Source organism: Vulpes vulpes, chromosome 7, assembly GCF_048418805.1.
Source record: "Vulpes vulpes isolate BD-2025 chromosome 7, VulVul3, whole genome shotgun sequence".
Classification (NCBI taxonomy): domain Eukaryota; kingdom Metazoa; phylum Chordata; class Mammalia; order Carnivora; family Canidae; genus Vulpes; species Vulpes vulpes.
Window position 1 is genome coordinate 40,085,370 of NC_132786.1, and position 19,585 is coordinate 40,104,954.

General features: G+C 47.1%; 1 protein-coding gene across 3 annotated transcripts in view; it reads left to right on the forward strand.

The window, feature by feature from the left end:
- The first annotated feature begins 9,489 nt into the window (after positions 1 to 9,489).
- Positions 9,490 to 19,585, forward strand: part of LOC112916091 (low-density lipoprotein receptor-related protein 2-like) — a 45,431-nt gene continuing 35,335 nt past the window's right edge. The window contains exons 1-6 of one of the 3 annotated variants that reach the window (XM_072763581.1): positions 9,490 to 9,596; positions 14,013 to 14,126; positions 15,620 to 15,739; positions 16,356 to 16,595; positions 17,361 to 17,474; positions 18,543 to 18,662. In XM_072763581.1, the coding sequence (XP_072619682.1) occupies positions 17,378 to 17,474; positions 18,543 to 18,662 (217 nt within the window). In that variant the 5' untranslated portion in view covers positions 9,490 to 9,596; positions 14,013 to 14,126; positions 15,620 to 15,739; positions 16,356 to 16,595; positions 17,361 to 17,377. Of the gene's footprint in view, positions 9,597 to 10,993; positions 11,129 to 14,012; positions 14,127 to 15,619; positions 15,740 to 16,355; positions 16,596 to 17,360; positions 17,475 to 18,542; positions 18,663 to 19,585 lie in introns of those variants that run through there. The other 2 variants (XM_025993530.2, XM_072763580.1) reach the window with 2 other exon arrangements.

A 19,585-nucleotide genomic window follows, 5' to 3' on the forward strand; every position in this document is an offset into this window, starting at 1 on the left:
CCTTACTTGGGAGTTAGAAATGCAGGCTCTCACGCTTCACCTCAGATCAACCTGAAAAGGAAGGTGCATAATAACAAGATCCCTGGATAATTTGTCTATATTTTAAAGCATAAAAGAATCCTGCCCTGGGCCACTGCCCCCGGCCGTGGACACCTGCTGGCACCTCATACTCACCTGGGTTGTTGGGTGGCCTTGGAAAGGAGGTGGGAGGTTGGAGGGTCCAGAAATGTATGTACACTTAATCTGACATTCTCTCAGCATTCTGTCCTCAGAGGTTTTCAGGAGTCTTTTTAGATGTTTGTAATGATGTGATTTTCAATTCATAGAATGCTGAAGTTCAGAAAGATCTGGAAGAGAATTGGTCTTCCATCATCCGATTTTTATACATGATGTCCAAAGAGGCTCCAAAGTTTAATAAATGTCATAGAGTGAATAAGCAGCAGGGTAAGGGGAAGAATTCAGGTCTCTTCATTTTAGACCACTGCTTTCTTTCCCCCATTTCACTGCCCAGATCTTCCTGGGTGGTAATTTTTATTGATGTTCTATCAACAAATGAGTATGATCTTCAAATATTAGCAGGCAAACCTAAACCAGAACCAAATCAAGACAACAAAAACCATCACCACCACCACTACCAAAAAAGATAAAAAAGAAAAGGACAAGGATGCCTGGATGGCTCAGCGGTTTAGCGCCTGACATTGGCTCAGGTCATGATCCTGGGGTCCTGGGATCGAGTCCCACATTGAGCTCCCCACAGGGAGCCTGCTTCTCCCTCTGCCTGTGTCTCTGCCTCTCTCTGTGTGTCTCTCATGAATAAATAAATAAAATCTTAAAAAAAAAAAAAAAGAAATCCAAAGGAAAATCTTAAAAAAAAAAAAAGAAAAAAAAGAAAAGAAATGCCAAAGGAAAGAAATCCAGCAAATGAAACAACATGCCACACTTGCTTTCTCTTAGTCACGATCTTGCAGTATTTAGTCAAAAGAAACAGTGGAAGATAATTTCTGATGCAGCAAGATCTGTATTTAATTGTGTGGAAATACAGGACGGCTTGTGGCCCCGAGGGAGAGCAGCCTGGGGCAGGGACATGAAGGGCTGGCGAGTGGCGCTGGCGCAGAGCACAGTGAGCACAACCGCTGAGAAGGGGCAGGTGTGGCCCCCCCACCCCGGGGCCAGGGCAGGGGTGCGGCCAGGGGGCATCCGGAGGACAGGTGACTGGAGAGGGAGAAGCTCGGAGAATAAATGGAATTATAAGACATGATGAAAACCTGATTGAACCAACAAGGCACCCATTGGTAGGGTACAGAAGAAATTCACGAACGAGTGCTTTTCTGGTTAGAACTTAATATGCAAACAGAACATGCTGGCACAGCCACGGTCCCCAAACATTCGGCTGCGGCTCTGAAGTGTTGCTATATCTGTCCGTTTTGTGGTCCCTGCCTGTAACGATTCCATGCTGACATTTGCCACTATTTTTAAGATAAAGACTTGTAATGCTATACATGAAACACCAGTAAGGTACTTACTATTTTTTCCCTGCTCTTTAACTTCAAGATCTTTTATACTCTCTGTGTTGCAGGTTGAGTGCCCAGGGCATATTCTCTTTGGAGAAATACAGCAAAAGGAGTTAAGATGACTCATGTTTACCAATGAGAATAATATTTGAAATGGCTCTTCAGAAATGGAAAGTGTGATGCTTTGAATCGAAATGATCAGTGACACAGATAAGGGCAAGATACGAAATCAAATGGATCCAGGGAATGGAGACTCCCCCAGCCCCCCCCCCCCCCCCCCACCAAGAAACAAGGTTTTAAAGTCAGTGGTGGAGAAGCAGGTCCTCACCTAGGATAGGACAAGCACAACCGTTTTCAAAATGTGTCGTGTCGCACCAGATTATTTTAGCAATCTGTTAATCAGATGGCCCAGATGGACACCAGCAAGGGAGGCTGGGACAAGGTGATTCTCTGGTATTTAAGCTCCAGCAGATGGGTGCTTCTAGTGGTTCAGCCTGCCACTGCTGCCAAATCAACAGCGAGGAAAATTAACACAGATCTGACTTGCTACAGAAATGATCCTCTGTAGCAGGTTTCTTTCTTCTTTCAAATGCTGCTGAAATTTCACCTCTTTCATGAAATCTTTCTAGGCTAATATCTCTTGGCACATCATCATTCAACATTTATTCCTTTCGGCTGTTTTGAGACTTACATGGACACCCACACAGTTCTCTGCTACCCAGCTTGGCAGACTATAACGTATGGGTGAATCAGCTCACGGAGGCAGATTCACGATGCTTAAACATATATAAGTTAACAAATCCCACCACAGTTGGAAGATAAAATACATGTAACAACCAAATTAATAATTTTAGTATCAATCATTGGTGTAAAGCTTTGTAGCAATTTACCCCATCATTTTATTATTATTGCAATCCTAGTAAGAACCGCAAGGGCCAATCTGGCCACAGAATTGGTCGGGAAATGTCTGTGGGGCTGGTGGTGAGTCGTCCGGGCACAGGTGAGCGTCCCAGGCATTCCTACCTGATTGGCTGAGACCAACCCAAAACATTGGTTTAACATCTGCAAGTGGATCAATATAATATATCATATTAGTAGAAAATATGATAAAAATCACATGATCATCTCAACAGACTCCAAAAAAAGCACTTGACAAAATCTAACTCCTTTCATGATAAAAATACTGAACAAACCAGGAATAGAAGGAACTTTCTCAACCTGCTAAAGGGCATCTGTAAAAAAAACCCATAATGAACAGCTTATATAATGGAGAAACCCTGAATGCTTTTCCTCGAGATTGAGAATGTTGGTGGCTTAAAATTCAAAGTTCCAGGGGAGGTTAATCAGCCAAGTTTGGGTTATGTGCCTGCTGTCTTACCCTCTTGGGGAGGACAGAGAAATAATCTGACCCTGGGCATTGGGGAGAGGCAGGGGCTGGCCTCCCACCAGGATGCCCCCACAGCAGGGAGGAGGTAATTCCACAAGGCAATTCAGGTGCTCTTTAGAAAGAGGCTCAGATCCCAAGTGGCCAAAAAAAAAATCAACAAAGTGTCTCTGTATGGTAATATTCGGGTCTACTCACTCCAAGGTCTTTGCCATGTCACCATATTTGGCATATTATTGGTAATTCAAAAGATTTTTTGACATCCTGATTAATTAGGAACATTGATATTATTGAAGAATCTATGGCCAATGGATTTTGAAATAAAGGTTGTCCATCCTTGCCTCCAGACCATTCCTTTCCTGGCAGATTCTGTGTCTGGTGACTCTACCCTTCTCTTGGGGCCACCAGCAGGGAAGCCAGCAGTATGTGTCTGGTTTCTTACTTCAGTTGCTGGACCACTGCTCCATCTAGCTAGAACTTCTAAAATGGCTACACCTGCAACCCCTTTACTGCCCACTCTGCCCGGTTCCCACTGGATCTCCTCTTTACCTCTTGATGGCTGAACCTGGGTCTCATTTGAATCTTTGTACTCCTACTTGGTGTTCAAAACTTCCTTAAGCTTAGCTCATCAGGCACCTCATGTGCTGGGATCCGCCTGTCTATCCAGCTTCCTAGCCTGCTACCACTTTGTGATAGCCTTCACTACAGCAATTCTGGATGAATGGGAATTTCTTAGACCATGACTCTGCACCTTCATATATTCTCCTCTGTCTGCCTGGAATGTTCTTTACACAGATAACAAGTCTTTCAAAAAATTAGCTCAACATCATGACCTCTCTGAAGCCTGCCTTGACTGTGCCTATCCCAGGCCAACCCCTATCTCCTCTTTGCACCCATGACATATCGTGTGTTCCACTGTTAAATTTTTCTGACTGTGCCACAGTCATTCCTTTGCTGGTCTGTTATCATAGCTGTAAATTGTAGGACATGTATCTTAAATTATTTTGCATCTTTAGTGCTTTGTGCTCCATAAAATTCTTTAAGTGCCTACTGCTTGGAGTCTCACTTCCTAACATTTTTTTTTCTTTAAATCAACCAGAGCTGAAAGGGATGACAGGTTGAAAAAAAAAAATGAATCAACTACATTCATAAAACACTTTAGTTTTCATAAAACAAACTGTATTTTCTAGATCTGGTTAGAAGGCTGAGGCATTAAATTAAAAAGTTACAAATAGGGGTGCCTGGATGGCTCAGTTGGTTGGGCGCCTGACTTTGCCTTGGGTCGTGGTCACTGGGTCCTGGGATTGGGCCCCAGGATGGAATCCCTGCTCAGTGGAGAGGCTGCTTCTCTCTCTCCCTCTCCCCCTCCTCCTGCTTGTGCTCTCTCTCTCAAATAAATAAATGAAATCTTTAGGAAAAAAAACTTAACAGCAGAACAATCATTAATAGCAGTTCAACTTGATTCAACATTTATCGCGTATATCCTATAGGCAGGAGACTGGTTACTAAGATACCAGTTCATTTTCACTAGACACTGAATTTCAGGAAAAAAAAGTGAAAATATAAAGTTTCAGAATAACTACATGATAGATCCCAACTATAATAGACTATAGTTCAGCCTTGCAAATTATATAATTCTTCTGTCCTGTTTCCCTTATATGGGTTGAAATTTTGGGGTATAACCATAAATGCAACTCTCCTGTTAAGATATGTATAAAAATAGGAGAACCAGTATAAGATTTTTCTAGGCAGAATTTTGAACATGCCAAAAAAAAAAAAAAATACTTGATAGAACTCTAGAGACCCAGGAGTTGAAGCCTAGATTTTTTTTTTTTTTAAAGATTTTACTTATTTATTCATGAGAGATACACAGAGAGAGGCAGAAACACAGGCAGAGGGAGAAGCAGGCTCCTCACAGGGAGCCTGATGTGGGACTCGATTCTGGGACTCCAGGATCACACCCTGAACTGAAGGCAGATGCAGAACTGCTGAGCCACCCAGGCCTCCCTAGATTTTGGTTTTACATATGGTTCAAATTCAGGATGACATCCATTCATTTCATGACACAGATGGATTAGTCAGGGTTCTCCAAAGAAATAGAACCAATAGGATATGTAAATAGAGACATTGATGTATATATATAGATAAAAGATTTTTTTAAAAAGATTTTATTTATTTATTCATGAGAGACACAGAGAGAAAGGCAGAGACATAGGCAGAGAGAGAAGCAGGGTCCCTGTAGAGAACCTAGTGCGGAACTCGATCCCAGGATGCTGGGTTCATGACTTGAGCCAAAGGCAGATGCTCAACCACTGAGCCACCCAGGTGCTCCATAGATAAGAGATTTATTATGGGAATTGGCTCACATTATTATGGGGGTATATATATACCACCATATGCCATCTGAAAGGTGGAGAGCCAGGAAGTCAGGGATGCTGCTGGGATAAATTCTGGAGAACCAGGAGTTCTGATGTTGGAGTGCAGGAGAAGATGGATGTCTCCAGCTCAAGATGAAAGAGATAATTCACAATTTCCTCTATATTTTTGTTCTTATTGGGGTCCTCAATGGATTGGATGATGCCAGTCCACATTGGTGAGTATAGGTCTTCTTTACTCAGATCACTGATTCAAATGCTAGTCTCTTCCAGAAACATCCTCACAGACATGCCCAGAAATAATGTTTTACCAACTACCTGGGCATCACTTAGCATCTCAAGTCGACACAGAAAATTAACTATCACAACTGGTTCAGGTAGCCCGAGTAGATGACTGCAAGGTTTGTCTTGTTGGGCCACACCAAAAGTCAGGCATTTGACCACCAGGTTCTGGAGCATTTGCACTGTGATAGAAGGAAGCTGTCCTCAGCAGAGGACAGAACAGTTGGGTCCTCTCCTTTACAAGTTATTCATCCACGCAACAATCATAGATTCTTCACTTAAATCAAAAATGTGCTAGATGGTGGAGCTCAGAGATGATTAATAAAAGGTTCTTACCTTGAATTTAAAATCTCAGAGTGTTGGGGAACAGAAATGTAAAGAGATAATTACAGAAAAATGTGTAGTAATATGAAAAGTAATGATTAACATGACCCCATAAAAACTTCCTGCCTGTTTAAGAAAGTTTTTCAACATTTTTTTTTTTTTTTTTTTTAGTTTTTCAAGATTTTGAGTAGTGTGCTATTCAGGTAATTTTCAAAATGTCCATTGAAATTAAGGTCTTTATATCTAGAAACATCTATATCTTTTCATTAATATTAATAGGAAATATAATATTCTATTTTAATATTAATAGAAATATTATGTAACATATTATATTTGCCATATATTTTATTTAATATTAATAAAACCTGGTAAATTTTTATAGTTTCAATATATGTTCTATATCTTTTATTCTAAGTATTTTATAGATTTTTTTTTTTGTATTTCCATTTCAACTGCTTTTTGCTCTCAGAGAAGATACTGTTATATTGTTTGCACCCATGTCAGCAAATTCTCTTAATAACTTTAGTTTAACTTAGGGTTTATTAAGTTTTCTGGATAGAGCAGCATTGGTAAATAAAATCTTTTCTTTCTTTTGTGATACATTTTCTTATACAGCCTATTTTGTTTCCCTGAGATGATGGTCTACGGATACCAGTGGGTCTGCAAGGTCGAAAGTACTTTCAAAATAAAATTTGCACTGATGGTAAACAAACAAAAACTAATGATGGGTAATATTGATGTCTCCTTACCATGAATCAAGGTGGTGACACCAAACTATACTAGTGGTCAGTATATTCTTCATTGCTACATACTTATGGTTTTATCTATCTATCTATCTATCTATCTATCTATCTATCTATCTATCTATCTATTCATGTATACATTTAAAGATATATATACATATTTAAAGATTTTATCCATTTATTTATTTGATAGAAAGGGAGAGAGAACAAGGGGAGAAACAAGGGGAGCAGCAGAGGGAGAGGGAGAAGCAGACTCCCTGCCCATCAGGAAGCCCAATGCAGAGCTCCATCCCAGGACCCTAGGATCAAGACCTGAACCAAAGGTAGATGCTTAAGTGATGGAGCCACCCAAGTGCCCCATACTTGTAGTTTTAAAATATGTCTTTTTTTTATTTTTATTTTTTATTTTTTATTTATTTATGATAGTCACAGAGAGAGAGAGAGAGAGGCACAGAGACACAGGCAGAGGGAGAAGCAGGCTCCATGCACCGGGAGCCTGATGTGGGATTCGATCCCAGGTCTCCAGGATCGCGCCCTGGGCCAAAGGCAGGCGCCAAACCGCTGCGCCACCCAGGGATCCCTATGTCTTTTTTTTTTAAGACAAGAATGTGCTTCATGCAGTAAAAATGATTAATTTTTATTAAATGTTAGCCCTGTAGCATATAGGCTTTTAATATTCACTGTTACTAAATACGGAGTTTGCATTAAGCCCGTCTGCTTTGTACCAGAGTTGGAGGAGGGAAAGCACCTGTGCAACCATCTGAGTCACAAGCGTAATGAGCCACACTTTTCACAGCATACCATTTTTACATGAAAGAAGGACTGACAGACATCTGGTTATTCAGACTTGGGGACTTGGCAGACATGATCCTCAAAAATGAATGGTGCATATGTGTCACTTCAAGGAAAACAACTGACGGTATTTGTTGCCAATGACATAATTTGAGCTTTCGAGGGAAAATTATAATTTTTGGAAACTGGAGTCCACCATCTAAAAGCTTACTAGCTTTCCAACAGTCAAAATCTTTTGTGATGATATCAGTAGCAATGTTAACAAATGTGATTTTTAAAATACTGCATGATAGAAGGTGTTAACATTTGGAGTATCAGCATAACTTAATGAACCCATATTTTCCAAATGATCAATGCATAATGTTACAAAGTCATGTATGGGTGAAAGATCCACTCAAAGTACAAAATAGACTGGCGGATTTTAATAAGAACACCATGAAATACTCATTGATGTGGTTTGGGATTTCACACTGCAATTAACCTTTAAGAAATTACCACTTAAGTTTTGGTCTTAGCGTCTATGCTAATTTCATAGGGCTGACATAACAAACTACCACCAACTGGGTGGCTCAGAAGAGCAGGAATTTATTGTCTCACAGTTCTGGAGGCTAGAAATCTGGAATCAAGGTGTCCCTGCTCTCTCTGTAAGCTCTAGCAGAAAGATCCTGCTGGCCTCTTCCATCGTCCAGTAGCTTCAGATGCTCCTTAGCTTGTAGTAGCATAGGTCCTATCTCTGCCTCCACCTTCACATAGCCTTCTCCCTGGGTCTCTTCACGCTGTCTTCCTTCTATATATGTCTGTGCCCATATTTCTCTTTTATAAGGACACCAGTCATATTGGATGGGGGCGCACTCTAATGCCCTCACCTGAACTTGAGTAACTCTGCAGAGATCCTTTTTCCAAATAAGGGTCACATTCTGAGGTACTGGGAGTTAGGGTGTCAACATATTTTGGGGGGAGGCAGAAAACTAAACCAATACACTTTACTAAAAAGGCTATTATTTCTTCAGCCAACGCTTACCTGCGTGAGGCCAGATTTCCTTTATATCCTGCAATCAAAACAACAATAAATCACAATTTACAGGCTCTGGGGATTAGAACGTTACCTTTTCCAGGTGGTGGTGGTGGTGGTGGGACAATATTCTGCTCACCATTGGCTGACAGAGCAGATTGAAAAGGTGAAATGTAGGGGAGGGACCTAGGAAAGGATGACACATGTCACTAAGAATGAGTCAGAACATAACGATTTAAAGACAAATATGATTGTTGCTGAAATTCTTATTTATATCACTTATGTCTGTGGCTTTTTTCAGCTGGTTTGGGTTATGAAGAGCCGACATGACTGTTAGAACAACACAGCTGCGATTTGTATCCATATATAACTTCATCTAGCTGAGCCTGAACCCTGGTCTCCCCCACTGCAATTCCAAGTACTGATCACTAGCTTCAGTGGCTCTCAGTTCCTTCAGTGGGAGGAAAACTAGTCTCCTTCCCCAAAACTCTGAGCGGCTCTATTGCATCACTCAACACCAGTAAAGTATCTGAGCAGATTATTGAGATAATCTGGTTCTAAAGCAACAACATTTCAGCAGAAACCAGTATGATATGCTAGGAGGTTTTCGTTACACGTGGAAGGGTCCTTGCAAGGGGCTTATGCAATCGGAGCATAAACGCATTTAAAGAAAACTTCAGAGCATATGGCGTTCTGGTAACTTCAAAGTGTGGTTTGATGGGACCAGCCGTGAACACGAAGAGGAGGTATGATTTAAAAGAAAGCTGTTGGAGTACTGTATTGCAAATAAAATCTAAGAAGGCACTTTGCAATTCAGTTTTCTGTTTCTATCCCCCCCCCCCCCCCCCGCGTTTTATTGCTGCCTTGCACTCCCAAACACTGCAGAGGTTGCTTGCCAGTTTTACGTTCCAAATTCCAACTCCTAGGCGTCCTCTCCAAGAATCTGACACTCACTTCTCCTGGTGTAAAGAAGGAATGTCACCGCTTAGCTAAATAAGGGGATGGGAGGGTGATCTATGTCTTTGGTCATGTGTCACCAAGTCCCAGTTTTTTCCTATCATCTGATCCCCGAGGGGAGCGTTTGTGTAAAATGACGTCCAGATTCTTGCAGTCCTAGAAGTCTGTGCCTCGACAGGGATGATGTTCGGCTCTGGTTGCGACCCACCGGATCCGGTTAGTGAAAGCTTCCTCCGCCGCAGGGACCCAGACCCACGGGCGGTGTCTCCAGGGCGCTCGCACCCACCCTGTTTGCGGGCCGCCGCCGCGAGCTGTCGGGACCCACCGGGTCGGGGCGGCGAGCGAGGCCTGGCGGAGGAGCCCCGAGGCTCGGTGCTCGGTGCTCGGTGCTCGGTCGGCACCGGAGGCCCCAGCGTTAGGAAGTGAGCGCGGAGGCCGCCCCCGGGGCCCCAGCCGACCCTCGGCCGCGCCGCCCGCAGGGCCCGGGCCGTCTACTCCGGGGACTTCGGGGGACCCCTGGCGCGGAGCCGGGGACTCCTCCGGCTGAGCGTGGCTGAGCGCGCCCCGTCGCCCCCCACCTGTCAGCCGCCAGGCCCTGAGCTAGTCGGCGTCCGCGGTCCCACCGCTGGAGGGGAGACCCGCGGGGAGGCGGGGGCGCCGTGCTCCTCCCCCCCCACCCCCCACCCCCCCGGCAGCCCGCTGGGTCCCGGGCGGGGCGGCCCCGGAGCGGCCCCCGAGCGGCCCCCGCCCCGCCCCGCGCCAGGGGTCCCACCGCTCCCCACCGCCCCCGCCCCGCCCGGGGCCCCGCCGCTCCGCCCGGAGCCCCTCAGCCCCCCACCCCGCCCGGGGGCCCCCGCAGGCTCCCCACCAGCCCCCCACCCGGGGGCCCCACCAGCCCCCTCCCAGCCCCCCGCCCCCCCGGGCCCCCCGCAGGCTCCCCACCAGCCCCCCACCCGGGGGCCCCACCAGCCCCCTCCCAGCCCCCCGCCCCCCGGGGCCCCCTGCAGGCTCCCCACCAGCGCCCCACCCGGAGGCCCCACCAGCCCCCTCCCAGCCCCCCACCCCGCCCGGGGCCCCCCGCAGGCTCCCCACCAGCCCCCCACCCGGGGGCCCCACCAGCCCCCTCCCAGCCCCCCACCCAGCGTGGGGCCCCCCCGCAGGCTCCCCACCAGCCCCCCACCCGGGAGCCCCACCAGCCCCCTCCCAGCCCCCCGCCCCCCCGGGGCCCCCCGCAGGCTCCCCACCAGCGCCCCACCCGGGAGCCCCACCAGCCCCCTCCCAGCCCCCCGCCCCCCGGGGCCCCCCGCAGGCTCCCCACCAGCGCCCCACCCGGGGGCCCCACCAGCCCCCTCCCAGCCCCCCACCCCGCCCGGGGCCCCCCGCAGGCTCCCCACCAGCCCCCCACCCGGGAGCCCCACCAGCCCCCTCCCAGCCCCCCGCCCGGGGCCTCCTGCAGGCTCCCCACCAGCCCCCCACCCGGGGGCCCCACCAGCCCCCTCCCAGCCCCCCGCCTTCCCCCCGGGGCCCCCCAGCCCCCACCGACCCGATGAGCGGCAACGAGGAAAGCCCGCCCCGGCGCCGCCCCCGCCCCTCCCCCCCCCCCCCCCCCCCCCGGGCGCCTCCGCCGAGCGGCACCCGAGCCCCGAGCGCCCAGTCGGCTCCCGCCATGGGGCGCCGCGCGCTGCTGCTGCTGCTGCTGGTGCCGCGGGTGCTGGCGGCGCTGGGCGGCCTCGCGGGCTCCGGAGCCGGTGAGTGGGGCCGCGGGCGGGGCGCCCCGCTTCGCATGGTGCGGGGAGGGCGGGCGGGCGGGGGCTTGGGGCGCCGTCGCTGAGCGCGCGATGCCCCCCCCCAGTTCTGCAGCGACCTTCCACTCGGGAGGGTGACGCGGGGCCCTCTGCGGCGCCGCCGGGCGACCGGGTGAGAGGTGACTCCTACCCGTCCAGCGCGGCAGGTGCAGGCGGAAGGGTAGGCGGGCTCGGGGCACACTCCCCTCTCCCTCACCGCACCCCGAGCGTGGGGGAGAGAGCTCTCAGCGCTCCGGAGAGCAGGCGCACCCTCTTCCCTCCCCCGGTGTCGTGGCCTAGTGGGATTCGTCTTCTAGCCAATGTCGTGGGGCCCGCACCCCAGCTCAGGGGTCACCAGGCAGCAGATTTAGCCTGGGGGAGGCTCGGGAAGACATAACCTCATTCCAGAAACAGCACAGGGAAATACGGGGGCTTGGGTCCGAGGCAGAGTTAGGAAGCAACTTTCTGTGGCGCTTGTTGAGGCCGACCCCAGGGCAGAGGAGAGCTGAGTGATGCCCCAGGGTGACTCAGACACCCACAGTTCCCAAGTGGTGGTGGGTGAGCGCTGTGTAGGAGGTGCCTAGCAGTGGTCCAACCACCTGGCCTGAGGATCTGACCTGGCAGGTGCCCTCATAGATTGAAGGCTGGTTTTAAATCATTTTAACGAATGCAGACTGTTGGTCAAGGTTGTGTTAACTAGTTCCAAGGAGGTGCTACTTCACTGAGTTGTCTTCCAGGAGGGATTCTAACCCACCAGATTTTTGCCTAACCTGGTGGAGCACCGGTACAGTGATGAGAAGCCCTTGTGTGGTCTTTTTGCACCACTCCTGAAGCACCTTTAAAATTATTAGCATTTTTTAACCGAGCAGTGGTTACCAAAGCTTTCTGGCCTATAGACCTCTTTAGGATGTCTGTTTTAGAATAGCATGTGGTCACCCTAACAGACTATGAGAAAGCTACCATATACTCAACAGATAAGTAAACATATTAATAAATATCTTACTTATTCACAGCAAGCATCTATATAAGTGAAAAATAATGTTTTGAGACCTGTCTGCAGATATGTAGAATCTATATGCACACTTGGTCTCCAGATGGAGAATCATCAAGGCACAATATTTTTCCAGGTGTGACTCACCTGGGAGTGTGAGTCTTTGAGGGCTGACTGGACCCCTAAGTGGGATCCTTCTGGAAGGATCTGCTGGAAGTGGTAACAAAAGAGTTAATGCCTTATGAAGATTTATATGGTGGGTATACTGTGCCAAGTGGCTTTGTGGCCATTTAATCTTTGAATCTTTCTCTTCTGATCACTTATTTACCAGTCTCATTTTTTGGACAGAAAACTGAGATCCAGAGAGAGGAAGTAACTCTCCCAGGGTCCTATTGTTGTTAGTAAGCAGTCCCACCAAAAAGGCAACCTCTGTAGCTTGACAGCTGAGTCTCGGCTCCCATAGTAGTGGCTGGTAACATCACCTGTCGTCAGTGCTTTGGGGCAAGCTAAGTGAGATTGCCTGGATGGTACAGGGCAGAGTCGTTAGCTGCCCGTTAGTAACCAATATTTTCTGAATATTTTATTTAAAATGTTTTTTATAAACCAACCCTTAAGAAAAAAATCAAACCCTAAGTAGCGAAGCTAAAAGTAGTTAGAGGGATCTAAGCAAGACTAAGAAATGGTCCCTTACTGAAGAAGGGGTGGTCTACATAATGACCTTCCATTGTCAGCTTCCATTACACAACTTTCCATACCACTTTCCATTCTATATACAATTGTTTCTGGAAGTAGGACCATGGTGGGAGGTGGGGAGTGGGTGGTCTTCATTGCATCTTACAGAGATTTCTAGTACAGGCCATGTAGCTTATCTTTTCTAGGGACTAAAGATTGGCTTTTTCTTTTCTTTTTTAAATATTTTTTTAGATTTATTTGACAGAGAGTGCGCCCGTGAGCACAAGCAGGGGGAGCAGCAGGCAGAGGGAGAGGGAGAAGCAGGCTCCTTGAGGAGCAGGGACCCTAATGTGGGGCTGGAGTTCATGGACCTGAGTCAAAGGTAGATGCTTAACTGAGCCACCTAGGCACCCCTGGATTGGCTTTTTCTTTTTGGAAGTTAGGACAATATAGTAAATTTGATACAGTCAGGCCTTCCTGGTGCTTCCCTCTGAGGACCATAACAGGCATTGTTTGGACATTGATCTTTCAGGTTTGATAAACACAAGCTTGTGAGTTGAATAAGACAGATAGTATAGATCAATCAAACTTAAAGTATTCATAAGCAACCTATTAGCATTCTTATGAAGATAGTATGTAGGGGTGGGGGATAGGGTAACTGGATGATGGGCATTAAGGAGGGCACATGATGAGATGAGCACTGGTGTTAGACTGTATGTTGGCAAATTGCATTAAAAAAAAAAAGATAGTATGTGGGACCCCAAATCCTAATCTAATTTTTAGATATGTCCGCACAGGATGAAAAATAAACTAGAGCCCAGACTTTGAACTTAGGCTTCTAAATGTGCAATTATTCGTGCAGAGTCTTTAAGATCAAACCAGAGCTGAAGAAGTAGCTGGGTCTCTTTGAACACAGTGCACCTGGGCCCCATTCTAATGCAAAAACTGGGAGGCGAATGGCAACCCCCCAATTCCACAGCCCAGAAAAGAGTTTCCAAGGATCGGTATTAGGGCAGTCATATTGGTCTGTATGGCACAGGACCCCCCGAGGGTTCTCCAGGGAATTAGTTGAAGGAAGGTCCTCTCAATGACCTTTTAACTGCAGCTTATCATGAAACAAGCTGTTCTCTTGAAGCTGAGGAAGCCAGGACCTCTCATGGATTTGCTTTTGTTTACCCATTGCAGAGGAAGTAAGGTGTAACGTGACGAGGCAGGCTGCATGTGGGGAAAGGTGCATTCCTGTGGCCTGGCTCTGCAATGGACAGCAAGAGTGCCCCGATGGGTCCGATGAGCAGTGTGGTAAGTGCTCCTCGCTGCATCGCATCCTCCTCCGTAAATGGCCCGTCGTGCTGTGTGCCTGGCTGACAGCCTCGGGTCTTGTAGTTTTCCTTCGGGAGGGGATATCCAAAAATATTGGGTGTTCTGAGTTGTTGCAGGCTTTCGGTAGGTAAGCCTAGAGATGTACGTGTTGGTAGCATTGCTTTCAAACAAGTGTGGAGGGCTGGTTGGGATAGAAAAGCCACCAAAAGCCTGGCTTCTCACCTTATCTTCTAGCTTAAACATGTGGCAGCTACTGAAGCCATAATATTCCAGATTGCTTTATAGGAAACCCTCGCCGACCCCAGTGCATATGATTACTTGTAAACAAACTAGTTCAACTCTCCTTGGAGCTTTTGCACAACAAAAAGATAATTTTTCAAATTGAGGACAAAGAAAATCATTAAACTGATAGACGCCAAGTTAGCCATTTGGAAAAGGTCTTCCTGAAATAAAGCTCAAACACCTCTGTGCTATGAGTGCTCCCAGCCCCAGGAGGGATCTCCAAGCACCTGTATATGTGAGGAAAGCCTCTTAACAGATGTCTCACAGCCTTGAGCGGTGAATACAGAAGGAGAAAATTCTTGATTAAAAGAGGAAGCACTGGGTGTTATTCTGTATGTTGGCAAATTGAATGCCAATAAAAAGTAAATTTATTATTAAAAAAAAAAAAAAGAGGAAGCCCTCAACCCAACCCCCCCAGAGCCTGGGAAGTGCTACATTTCCTTTCTCCACCCCACATGCATGTCAGTGCACTGGCCACCTACTGTAACTAATTTACTGTGAAACCTTTGATATTAAAAGATGTAATATTATGTAATATTACAGATTAGAATTAAATTTCACACTTGCAGAAGTGCCTTGTGCTCTGCTCCCCCGTACACTTCACTCCAGCTGTCCAGGTTTACTTGGAACTGCCAGGGGACATACTTAGGTGGAAATATTCGAAGGTCTCATTAGACTCCAGTTGTCTGAGATCTTTATATGGCCTCAAATGGGGCCAAAGGGGTTCAAAGAAGTAAACCTATAAAGTTGTACTGTCTAATACAGTGGCCATTAACCACGTGTGAAGATTTGCATTTATTTAAATAAATAAATATAGTTCTTATACTGATCCCACTTCAGATGCTCAAGAGCCCCATGTGCCTAGTGATGACCATTTTGGACAGCAGAGGTACCAACCGCTTCCATCGTCGCAGAAGTTTTTATTGGATGGCAGTGTTCTAGAAGCATGATGGGGAGCATAAGCTTTGTGGGGCTGCTCGGTGATTGTCACGAAGGCAGGGGTACAGTGTGTGATTAAGGGCGACAAGGAAAGGACAGGCAAAGTTAGGATTGAGTCAGTGGTGGATCGGGACTTAATTGTTCTTTTGCTAATGAAAATAATTCCTATGAAACCCCAGCTGAAAAGCTGTCAGCGCCCTGACCAACACCTCTTCCTCTCTGCTTCTCGAACACTGCCACCGGCCCCACAGAGGAAGCGTGTCGTGCCCATCCACAGGCTTGGCAGTGTGATGACGGGAAATGTATTTCTAGTAGCTGGCTTTGTGATGGTGCTGGGGACTGCCTGGACGGCTCCGACGAGGCGAACTGCGGTATGTACAATTTATTTTCTCTTTGGACATGTTCTCTGTGTGTTAGCAGCATTGATGTTAGCAGCATTGATGAACCTCCGCGGTATTCAGTGGATCCAGCAAGTCACTAACTAGGTAGCCTTCTGCCGTACAGGCCACAGCACATGTTCACCGCTCACTGTCATCGTTCAGTCGTCCCCCATATTACAGGTGGACACTTCATCCCCTTCTGCATTTTGCAAAATTGCCTAAAAGATTCTTGCCTCTATTGGCTTTTTAAACTCCTTTAGGGTGAAACTTCAGTATACAGAGTTGTGGCCACATCTCCAGTGGCTAGCATGCCCATTCAGTTCTTGGTTTTCTTTTCTTTTTTAAAGATTTTTTTTACTTATTTATTCATGAGAGACACAGAGAGAGGCAGAGACACAGGCAGAGCGAGAAGCAGGCTCTCTGCAGGACTTGATCCCAGGACCCCAGGATCACGCCCTGAGCTGTAAGGCAGACACTCAACCACTGAGCCACCCAGGTTTTCTTGGTTTTCTATAGGCCAAACCCATGAACACACCATAAATACCTAAATAAAGCAGCCTGCAGGTCAGCAGTGCCCCCTCACCGAGCCAACTCCTGCCTTTTACAGAGCTCTTGACACCATGCCCCCGCCAAACAGCCCAGTGTCCGGGACGTCCTCAGTGTGGCGATGCTTGGGAACTCTGTGAGGGCCGAAAGGACTGGGAAGATGGGCTCGAGGAAGCACGCTGCTCCCCGAACTGTTGCCTGGCGGGGCAGTGGCAATGCAGGAACAAGGTGTGTGTCGAGGCTAGCTGGAAGTGCAATGGGGTGAACGACTGTGGGGACTCCTCGGATGAGGATGCCTGTGGTGAGTGCCCCCCTCAACCCCACCCCTCCCGCCTGTCCTTTACAGAGGAAGGTGGGCTGCCTTCTGCAAGTTGCATTTTCATTCCTCTGACTGGGGCTTCCATCCTATATCTAAAAACAGGATGTTTCCTAGCAATAACCAAGATTTAGTTATCCATGGAAACACTGAGCTGTCCTCAAATAGTGACTCTGCACTGGACACTCTAGGCAACGTGGCTGCTGCACAGAAGACCAGAGCACTGGTGTCTGAAGGAAGCCTCCTAACAGAGCCTCACGTCCTTGTGTAGTTTGTACGGAACGGGGAAATTTCTCATTAAAGGAACTTGATGAGCACCATACACAATGTAGTGGAACCTCCAACTTCTCAGTAAACCACAATCCCGCTCGATCTTTCTAGAATTAAATCTGCAATACTGAATATATTCAGATTCTAACATTTTTACATGTATAAACTGGTTTCTCAAGAGGGTCTTCCTTTAGGGCTCATGTTGACTGACTTTAACACCATTTCAATTAGAACTACTCAATACCAATTCAATTCTAATTCAGCTTTATTTCGGTCCAGTGCCCAAGTGACTTGACATCATCGTTATCCAGCCTTAAAGCCCAATTCGCTGAAAACTGCTTGAAATGGCAAAACTTTCCTTCCTACTTAGACTTACCTTGGGCTCTAGAAATCCTGCCCCACCTTACTGTAATAAATGTCTGTTTTTACTACCCTTTCCCCCACGGGCTGTTGGAAAAGGATGCTTTCCTTCCTACACAGCTTCCTGTCCAGACGACATGGTCAGATGTGATGAAGGGAAATGCATCCTGGAATCCCTGGTGTGTGATGGGGAAGCCGACTGCAGAGATGGTACCGATGAACCTGCCACATGTGGTGAGGACCCAACTACCGGGCTTCACGTGGGGGTGGGGAGAATCAGAGTAAGTCAGCCTGTGCCTTTATTACCACGGGGGCCTGCACTCTCAGAGAATGCTTGGACTAAATAATTATCCTTCAGTGATGGGTCCCCCACATTTTATAAGTTCCAAGCCTTGGCTTTGGTCTCCTGAGTGTGAGCAAAGGTTACCTGAGCCATAAAGCATTATCGCTCCAGGGAAATAGACTAAACACCTCAGACCCCTGGTTCAGAGACTTTCAACTCTGAAAATTCTGGAATACAGAAACAGACTTTGCCACTAAGAAGAAAATCATGTATTCAAGACCATATGATGAGTTCTCGAAGGATGTTCATCTAAGGATGTAACTAGAGGAAGGATTTAGGAAGACTATTTCCTGGTGAGGAGGAAGGCTCCTGAGCAAGCATCTCAAACTTTAGAAAGTTGAGATTCTCACTATAAAAATCAATACAAAATATAAAAATCACGTTGGTTGAATCTGTGGAGGAGGGGGCACCTGTCCCCAGGTCACTTTGTCATCTGTCTCATTTCCTCCTTAAACTTGGGCTTAGAAGTATATAATGAGACCTCTTCAGTGCTGCTAAGGTAAGGGCTGTGAAAGCAGCCTTCTGCTAAAGGAACAAATAAGACACAGAAAGCATGAACAATGGGACAAAGCTCAGGTTTCTGGTCCCGTGGAGATAATTCACTGAGATTAATAAATTACCACATCACATCCTGAGGTGCAAGCCCTGGCCACATGTATTTTCTAGATAATATAGGGAAGAGGTTGTTGGCCCTTCTGTGGGTGAGCAATATGCCAACATTTGAAATTGTCAGACTGTCCGCCTCAAAAAGTCCTTTCCCTTGCTCCGTGATTGCCAACTTTCCCCGTTCTACAGCCTTTCCCCAAAGCCCCCATATTCCTAGGTCAGAGGGCAGGGTCAAAGTTTATTCTTTAAGGTTCTACAGCCCTCACAGTGTAAGGGGTTCTAGCACCACAGTTTATAAGACATTTGATCTGTCCTGTACTCAACTGTCCTGACTGCTGCCCTGTCTCTACCAGGGAAAAACTGCTCCCTGGCCAACGGGGGCTGTGAGGGGCAGTGCAGTGTCACCACCCGGGGAGTCCAGTGTTCGTGTGGAGCTGGGTGGCAGCTACAGCCGGACGGGCAGAGCTGTGCAGGTCAGAGTTCATTTGGCCCATCTTCTGAAGTGTTTATTGCAGTAAGTGATACATGAAATACAATTTACCATCTTAGTTGTTTGAGGTGTATAATTCAGTGGCCTCCACTACATTCACAACACCTGTAAACATCACCACTATCCATCTCCAGAACTTTCTCACCCTCCCCAATGGAAGCTCTGTCCCCATAATTATTTTTTAAAAGATTTTATTCATTTATTTGACAGAAAGAGTGAGCACAGGCAGAGGGAGGAGAAGAGTAGGGAGCCCCATGTGGGACTCAATTCCAGGACTCTGGGATCATGACCTGAGCCAAAGGCAGCTCTTAACCAAATGAGCCACCCAGGCACCCCAACTCTGTCCCCATTAAACAATAACTCTGTCCCCAGTCCCTGGAACCTTCTATCGACCTTCTACCTCTCTGAATTTGCCTGTTCTAGTCCTGTGTATAAGTGCAGTCCTATGGTATCTATCCTGTGTCTGGCTTCTTTCACTTAGCATGTCACTAACGTTCATCCATGTTAGAGCACGTGTTAGGCTCTCCTTCCCTTTTTAGGGCCAAATAACTCATTGTACATGCCCCATTTTGTTTATCCATCTGTTTATGGGCATTTGGGTGGTTTCCACCTTTTGGCTATTGTGAACAGTGCTAGGAATATTGACACACACGTGTCCAAATCCCCGCTTTCAATACTCCAGAGTATACACCAACAGTGGAATTGTTGCATAGCAGTAAATTCTATGTTTAACTTGAGAAACCTTCAAACTGTTTTTCACAGTGGCTGCCCTATTTGACATTCCCACCAGCAGTACACAAGTGTTTCTGTTTCTTCACATCCTGCCATTCATTCTGAATCAGCAATACCACTAAGAATGTTGCCAGGGTAACCTCCATCTGGCTTCTGTACCAGCCACACATCTGG